An 8,473-nucleotide genomic window follows, 5' to 3' on the forward strand; every position below is an offset into this window, starting at 1 on the left:
TTATTTGTAGACTCGCGAATTTTCCCGCCCATCCCTCCCGTCCAGATGGTTGCGCGATCTCCGCCCTCTCCGCACACCTCTGGTTCCCATCCAAGGTGTCACCTGCGAGCAGAGACCTCAGCGTCAGTTAGAAGCTAAGACCACCCCCAGAGGGCGCTGGCGTCCAGGGAGAGGGCTCAGGGACCAGGGCGCTGCGGTGTCTGGCAGATTGGAGATGCCCGGTTTGCTGAAGGGGCAGCTTCCCATTCAACTGGACCCCCAGGCCCATCACCCACTTCCTTTCTTGGGACCTCAGTGGAGGGGCTGGAGTATTTCTGCTTTTTCTTTTGCTAAGGAACTTTTGTCCAGAGTAGGTCTTATTTGAGGCACGAATAAATAAAACAAATGCAGAGTTTATCTAAGAGGGGATGAGATGCAGAAGAACCTTACTTGACCACGCCCCCTCCCCTTAGCCCCACATTTGGAAATCCCTAAACTCACTCAGACTTCTGTGAGATTCTGAGCCATAGCAGATGGCCCCTCCTGAGGCCTCCAGGCAGTGGATGACTCACCTCAGAACCACACTCCCAGTGCCCTCCTTCCCCAGAGCCCCTACTCAAGTCCTGAGAGGACCCAGCCTGGCCACTGCCCTGCTGTGTGGACTTGGTCAATGGCTTCCACCTCTCTGGGCTTCCCTCTCTGGGCATGAAGGTAGCGCCTCCCAGCACTGCCAGCCACAGCCCCCAAGACTCTGGATCCTAAGCCCTCTGACTCTGGGCCCAGCTCAGGGCCTGGCTTGGGGCTTGTGTCTCACCCTAGCCTGGCAGTGGCATTGTCACACCTTGTATGGACGGACCATTGGCAGCTCAAGTGATGCCGAGCAGAGGCGGGTGCAGCAGCGCTTGACCCAGCGCAGGGCGGATGGTCTGCACATCACCCGGGGCGCTGGGAGGTGGACTCGTGTGGGCAGCCCCTCACACCAGATCCACTGGTCTGCTGTGTCCAGCTGTTTCATATCCTCCATGGGAGGTCTGTACTGGTGGGTCTTCAGGAAGACAACCCGGGGGTCCGCAGTGGGTGATTGCCTCTCCTGGGCTCCAGGGCCAGTGGGCAGGCCACGACCCTTGGACGTCATGGGGACCTCAGGCTCCGGCCGCTCCTCCTCATGCGGCACTGCTTGCTGTGCCGTGTGCCCCTCCCGCAGTGCCGCCTTGGGCCTTGACTGCTCCGGGTCTTCAGGTTCCCTCAGGGGCTCTGATTTCTTGGAGTCCAGTTTCTTGTTGGGACACCCAGCCTCCTGAAGATCTTTGTTATTTTGTTCTACTGTATCCCAGACGTCTTCGTGCCTGGCAGGGAGAGGAGCGGCAGTCAGCAGAGCAAGACCAATGTCCTGGTCCTCCAGCTAGACCGAGACAGCTGTTCTGCAGTCAGCTCAGGGAGCCTGTCAGGAAAGCTAGAGAGGGCCTGAAAAGAAGCTTCTCTACCACTCAGAGGTCTTGTTCCTGGGGGCAGGGGATGTGGTGATAAGTACCAGCAGAAGGGATGTAAGAGGTTGGAAAGGCCTGAGGCAATGGCTAGTAGTTAGGACACCTAGAAATATATATTGCCTGCATCGGCCACTAGGTTAGGATTCTGCCTCTTTGGATTTCAGTTGATGGAGTGGACTGGTCCAGTGTTTTGTTTTCGGGTGTTTTTTTTTTTTTTTTCAAATTGTGTTTCAAGAAGTCTTAGAAAGTATCTCAAATGACCACCCCCCACCCCTGGAGGGGCAGGGTGAGGGGCAGGATAGCTTCCCTCCAACCACACAGTTGGGGGTTGGGGACAGAAGTTTGAAGAGTGGCTCTGCTGCTTTAAAAAGGCTTGGAAATCTCTGGGACTAGATGATCCTGACCCTTCTGGCTCAGTGTTCCCTGAGCACCTGCATCGAGGACGCCAACTCAGGGGAGGAGCCAGAGGGGTGGAGTTAACTAGAGGGGTTAGGAGACTTTCCCCAGGGGTGTCTGTCGTAGACTGAGTCCCCTGCAATGTGGCAGCCCCCGTCCTAGATGAGTGTGTGGAGAGAGAGAGGCCTCAGGCTCAGGATAATGACAATACAGAGGATAATAATGGCCACTGCCGATTGGGTGCCCACTGGGTGTCAGGCCCAGGACCCTCACAACAGTCCTGCAAAGCAGGAGGCAGGGAAGAGCAGAGCGGCTTGGAGAGCACAGGCTTTGGAGACAAACTGGGGTTCCAATTTGCTTCTGCCTCTTACCACCTGTGTGATTTGGGGCAAGAAAGGTAACCTGTCAGAGCCTTAGTTTCCTCATCTGTAAAACTGGGGTAATTCCTTCTACTTAATAGGATTTTTGTGAAGAATAAACTAAGTGGGAAAATGCTTTGCATGGTACCTGGCACTTAGCAGGTGCCTCATGTCAGCTTTCTTAGCATCCTGATGTGACTTGTGAGGAAACTGAGCCTCAGCAGAATGACTAGTTTGCAGGTTAATCTCTGCGTGGTGTTGACTTGGGAGAGGCAGAAGGGGTGGCCCCTCTTGCTCAGAGCACCGGGTGGTGGTTAGTCCCGTGGTTGGGTGATTATGACCAGGCTTATGACAACAGCTCTGATATCAGCTGGGAACAGCTTCAAATTCTAGCTCTGCCACTTACCAGTCCAGTTAATGGGACAAGTTACAAGATCTCTTGAGCCTCAGCTCCTCAGTAAAATAGGGCTAATAAATAACTACCTTTCTCCCAGAGCCTAGTCAAAATGCAGGTTGCAAAATTCCTTAGCATGGTGCCAGTTCCTAGTTAAGGTGGCTACTGGGCCCATGATAGGGGCCATGGGTGGGCCATGCTCACCCAGAGGAGACCCTGAGGATCTTCAGAGCTCTGAGCAGTGAATTCCAACACCTTTTGGCCAGGTTATGCAGTTCTTGGGTCCGAGGGTTCGAGCTCTTGAGCAGCTTCAAGAGCGACAAGTTTTTTAGCACCTGCCAGGGGCGAGGGGCCAGAAAAACGGAAGCTTAAGCTTTCCTGGGATAGCGTCCCACCCCGCCACCCGGACTTTCGCTCAGCTCAGCTCAGGGCAGGGCCTGGTGACTCCTCCCGGGTCACTCGGCCTGGCAGCCAGGAGCAACACTGCATGGGGGCTCAGGCCCTCCTAAGCAGACACCAAAACGGGGCGCCTCACCGCTTTAAGTCGTTTCCGCGCAATTACTTTGCTGACAGGCTGCTGTATCTTGTCCCGTAGTTCCTCATCTTGCATCTGACAGAGAGGGGGGGGCGGGGGGGGAATGCTAACACAGTAGGAACCCCCCGAACGCCTCCATATTGGGCTGGGCTTGGTGTGACCAACCCTAGACTGGGAGTTTTGTCACCTTGGTTTGGGGGTGGAAACAGCCCATTCTAACTCTCCTGACCTCCCTTCACCCTTCACCTCTCCCTCTTCCCCCCAGGCTGGAAGGTCCCCATCCTGGGCATGGTTGGACTCTTTGTTGAGACCCCCACTGGGTCTAGTCCCAAATCCAACCTTGGAAACCACTGTATTCTTGAGCCTCTTCTTTGCTGATGGACTCATGCTGGAGCTGTGAGGCCTCAGAGACAGATGGAGCAAGACTGGTGCCAGGCACTGCCTGCCCCCTGCCTCTCTCAGCTCAGCCAGTGCTCAGGCTGGGCATCAGGATGATTGTGCTGGGGCTCCCAGGGAGGGGGCTGTGACATCACTGAAATGTGTGACAGTGGCAGGGCTGAGTCTCTGAGGAGTATGTGGATGGCAGGGGTGGAGGGTGAGGAGGAAACTCCTGTCTGTGGAGAAACCTAGTAGGTGCCAGGCAGAGGCATATATTGTCACCATCTCCCTGTGAGGTAGGAAGATTCCCCCGTCTTTTTGTTTGTTTGTTTGTTTGTTTTAATAAAGAAGCCAGGGTTCAAAGAAATTAAATAATTTATCCACACAGCTGGATAATGTTGGAGCTGGAAACGTAAGGTCTGACCGTCAACCCATGAAACGTGGGTTCCCAACTATGCTCATATGTTCATTCATGTCACATATGTTGACTGTGTGTCTGCTATGTGTTAGGTGTGTTCTAAGCGCTGGAATAAAAAAAAAAAACAATTCCTACCATCAAGGAACTTACATTCTAGTGGAGAGTGTGTGTGCTTGTAAAGGTTTAACAATGGGCTCTCTGAAACAAAGTGTGTATGTGTGTGTGTGAATGTGTGTTTATCATAAATTTTACTGAAAGAAATCTAATAAAATTCTACAATACTCTTTATTGTGAATTCGGTATAGCCAGTTTATTCTTACAGTATACTTTCCTTGAATTTTGCCTAACTCTTGCATCCATAGTCAACCTATGGTTATAACTGATGACCAAGTGTAGTTCCAACATGAATGTTGATTTAAGAAAGTGAAAAAGTGAAAGAACAAAGATGTTGGAATTCAACTCATTTCTCAATGACCTGATCGACTTCTTTACTGTATTAGATCACAGTTTTCAAATACCGGGAGTATATTTGCTCAGCTTTTTTTGCGTGTGTGTGGCTATTTACAATGTACAGGCATACCTCAGAGATATGGCAGGTTCGGTTCCAGACCCCTGCAATACAGTGAGTTACCTGAATCTTTTGGTTTCCCAGTGCATATGAAAGTTATGTTTACACTATACTGTAGTCTATTAAGTGTGCAATAATAGCATTATGTCTAAAAAAAGTACATACCTTAATTTAAAAATACTTAATTGCTAAAAAACACTAATCATCACCTGAGCCTTCAGCAAGTTGTAGTAGCAACATCAAAGGTCACAGATCACTGTAACAAGTATAATAGTGAAAAAGTTTGAAATATTGTGAAAATTACTAAAATGTGACACAGTGACATGAGGCCAGCAAATGCTGTTGAAAAAATAGCGCCTATGGACTTGTTCAACTAGGGTTTCCACAAACCTTCAATTTGTAAATACCGCACTATCTGTGAAGTGCAGTAAAGCGAAATAAAATGAGATCTGCCTGTAGCAGCTATAGACAGGACATATTTACATTTAATCTACATTATTAACATTTCCTCCATTACTTTCTTAAGGCTAGACCTGGGGGGTCGGTAAATTTCTTCTGTAAGGAGCAAGATAGTAAATATGTTAGACTTTGCAGGCCGTGTAGTTGCAACTACTCAACTGCTCTTGGGATGTGAAAGCAGCCACAGATATGGAAATGAGTGGGCCTGGCTGTGTTGCAATAAAGTTTATTTACAGAAATAGTTAGTGGGCTGGATTTGGCCCATGGCCAACTGCTGGTCTAGACACTCAACAGAACGATAAATCAAAACCTGATTTATCATACTTACCTACTTCTGTGGTGTAAATACTCCTACCAGGGCTGATTTCAAGCTACCGGTGTGATGTCACTGAATGCAGAGCTGAAAAGAAATGCACAGTAGCATGCCATTATATATTATATATTATATATTTATGCCATATTTCTACAGCTGTAAAGATTCTCAAGATTATAGATAATAGCAAAAGGTAGTAAAAATTAGAAAGTGATGAGTTTGAGCATTTTTCACCTTTGTTTTTAATCTTTTATTTTTCAAACGTTTATTTATTTCTTATTTATTTATTTTTGGCTGTGTTGGGTCTTCGTTGCTGCACGCGGGCTTTACCTAGTTGCGGCAAGCGGGGGCTGCTCTTCGTCGCAGTGCGTGGGCTTCTCATTGCGGTGGCTTCTCTTGTTGTGGAGCACGGGCTCTAGGTGCTCGGGCTTTGGTAGTTGTGGCACGTGGGCTCAGTAGTTGCGGTGCACGGGCTTAGTTGCTCTGTGGTATGTGGGATCTTCCCGGACCAGGGCTCGAGCCCGTGTCCCCTACATTGACAGGTGGATTCTTAACCACTGCGCCACCAGGGAAGCCCCTCACCTTTGTCTTTAATATCATTAACTTAATGAAGTTGGTATAATTTAATTTTTAATGACGGCATTGCTTAACAACCAGCCAGCCAAGCTCCTAAAAATGTCATAGACTTTTGAAAGCCCTCAGAGTCGGTTCCAGCACGCTTCTGTTAACGTTGGATGGGAGTAAGTGTGTGGAGAAAAGTAAACAGTGTGGGCCGGAAAGGAAGAACGAAAGTAGAAGCTTTGCTGTATTAAAAAGGATGGAATGGGACCATTTCACCGACAAGATGAGATTTGAGGAGAGACCTGGAGGAGGTGAGGGAAGGGGGAAGGAGCGGCGTCAGGAGATGAGGGCAGAGGCGGAGGAGTCGTGTTGAAGGGCTGGGGACAGATCATGGGAGATTTTAACAGCTTAGGCTGCTCTGAGTAATCTGCCCAGCTGGCTGCATCTGAATAATCAGAAGAGCTGGTGAGATCCAGCCTCTCGGGCACCACCTCACTCAGTCAGCCAATCTGGTACCTAACCCAGTGTGCGAGCCAAATCCACACCATACCCGGGCGGAGGGGTGTGCATGCATCTGGGGTGCTTAGCTCTGCCTTTTAGGGGTGATGGACCAAGACCAGACTACCGAACAGCTTCTTACATGTACATGCCCTTTATTATTAGGGCAAAGATAAGCGGGTGGTAAAACACACTGTGGACCAGGGAAGAAACCAAGGAGGTGACTTGGGAGGGAAGGCATGGAGCACAGCCCCTCCCCTCTCCCTCTGTCTGCCTCAGCACTCTCCGTGGCTCCTCTGCTTTCCTCTCCCTGCGCGATTTCAGCTCTTCCTGGACCCTGCAGGACTCTGGTGGGCTGCATCAGGGTCCTCTACCCCCGCCATTCAGTACCTGGGCACCAAGGGCTGGGGCCCCGCTGTGCGCTCCCCACTGAAGATGGCACACAGGCCCAGGGGAGAGGTCCTTCTAGAATATGGGTTCCTCAGGGTCAGGGATTTTTGGCTGTTCTCTTCATTGCTAACCCCTCAGAGCCTAGAATAGTACCTGGCTGGCAATAGGTGCCCACTAAGTATTTCGTGAAAAAGTGAAATAAATGGCGTTACCTACGATAAGGGCTGGGGGGCGGGCGCCGCTGGAACACAGAGGCACAGTGTGGGGAGGCCAGGGAAGTCTTCACAGAGATGGTGAGGAGGAACAAAGGAGGAGTATGGCCTCCAGGCAGAGGGCTGTGGGCTGGGCAGGGCACTCTCAAAAGAGGGGATTTTAAAAGTACAGGTGTGGGAGGGAATTATGAACTGGTGTATGTGCTGGAGTGGAAAGTAGGAGCCTAGAGCGGTGGTGACCAAACCCGGAGGAGTGAGCAAGACACAGACTGCTAAGGGCTTGATCACCGGCTCAGGGGCTGGGAGTTTGTCCTGAGGGTCAGAGCATCCTGGGAGCATTCCAGCAACGGAGGCAATGGGGCTTGATTGAGCTCCAGGGGCTGGCGCGCGCCTCTGCCGTTCTGTTCTAGTCTGTTCTTTTCATCGTCACTCACTTCCCTCCCTTTGGAAGCTTAGGGAGTTCATCCCCAAGGGGGCAGGGCATTCTCCCTGACCAGACATTGTACCCCAGCAATGGCTCCTAAAGCAAATTCCCATATTCTGTCTTGTTTGTCTCTTCCGTTTACACAGGAAAAACCATTTATGGGAATAGTGACACCCAAGGACACACAGCTGGTCAGCCTTTTGGACCAAATCCAAGGCACTTGAGTGAGAAACCACCACTCTGTTTTTCTTAGTTGTGGTAAATACACATAACAAAATTTACCACCTTAAACATTTTAAGTGGGCAGTTCAGTAGTGTTCAGTACATTCACACTGTTGTGTAACCATCTCCGCCATCCATCTCCAGAACTCTTTTCATCTTGCAAAACTGAAACTCAATACTAAATAACAACTCCCCATTCCCTACTCCTCCTCAGCCCTGGTAATCACCCTTCTACCTTCTGTCTCTATGAATTTGACTGCTCTAGGGACCTCATGTGAATGGAATCATACAATATTTGTCTTGCTGTGATGGCTTATTTCACTTAGCATAATGTCCTCAAGGTTCATCGTGTTATAGCAGAATTCCCTTCCTTTAAGGCTGAATAATATTCTGTTGTACGTATAGACCATATTTTGCCTATCTACTCATCCATTGGTGGGCACTTGGGTTGCTTCCACCTTTTTGGCTACTGTGAATAATGCTGCTATAAACATGGGTGTACAAATATCTCTCTTTTTTAATTTAAAAAAAATTTATTTATTTTATTTATTTATTTTTGGTTGCGTTGGGTCTTCGTTGCTATGCGCGGGCTTTCTCTAGTTGCAGTGAGCAGAGGCTACTCTTCGTTGCAGTGTGCAGTAACACTATTTTAACATTCCCACCAACAGTGCACAGGGTTTCAGTTTGCCACATCCTCACCAACACTTGTTATTTTTCCTCCCTCCCTCCCTCCTTTCTTTCTTTCTTTCTTTCTATAGTAGCTATCCTGATGGCTGTGAGGGTCTATTCTTTTTTTGTCATTTTATTTTGTTTCATCTCATAGTTTGTGCTTTACTTTCTTTTTCTTTAAAGTTAGGGTTATTGGGATATATATATATAT

General features: G+C 49.2%; 1 protein-coding gene across 1 annotated transcript; it reads right to left on the reverse strand.

Moving 5' to 3' along the window:
- On the reverse strand, positions 1–3,537 carry TP53TG5 (TP53 target 5). The gene is made up of 5 exons (XM_007464807.1): positions 3,490–3,537; positions 3,151–3,225; positions 2,820–2,950; positions 821–1,325; positions 1–102 (listed from the first exon to the last, which is right to left on the reverse strand). Exons 1-5 carry the CDS (start codon positions 3,535–3,537, stop codon positions 1–3), a joined length of 861 nt encoding a protein of 286 aa, XP_007464869.1.
- Between the last annotated feature and the right edge of the window lie 4,936 nt (positions 3,538–8,473).

The sequence above is a fragment of the Lipotes vexillifer genome, unplaced genomic scaffold, assembly GCF_000442215.2.
Source record: "Lipotes vexillifer unplaced genomic scaffold, Lipotes_vexillifer_v1.1 scaffold53, whole genome shotgun sequence".
NCBI classification, from domain to species: Eukaryota; Metazoa; Chordata; class Mammalia; order Artiodactyla; family Lipotidae; genus Lipotes; species Lipotes vexillifer.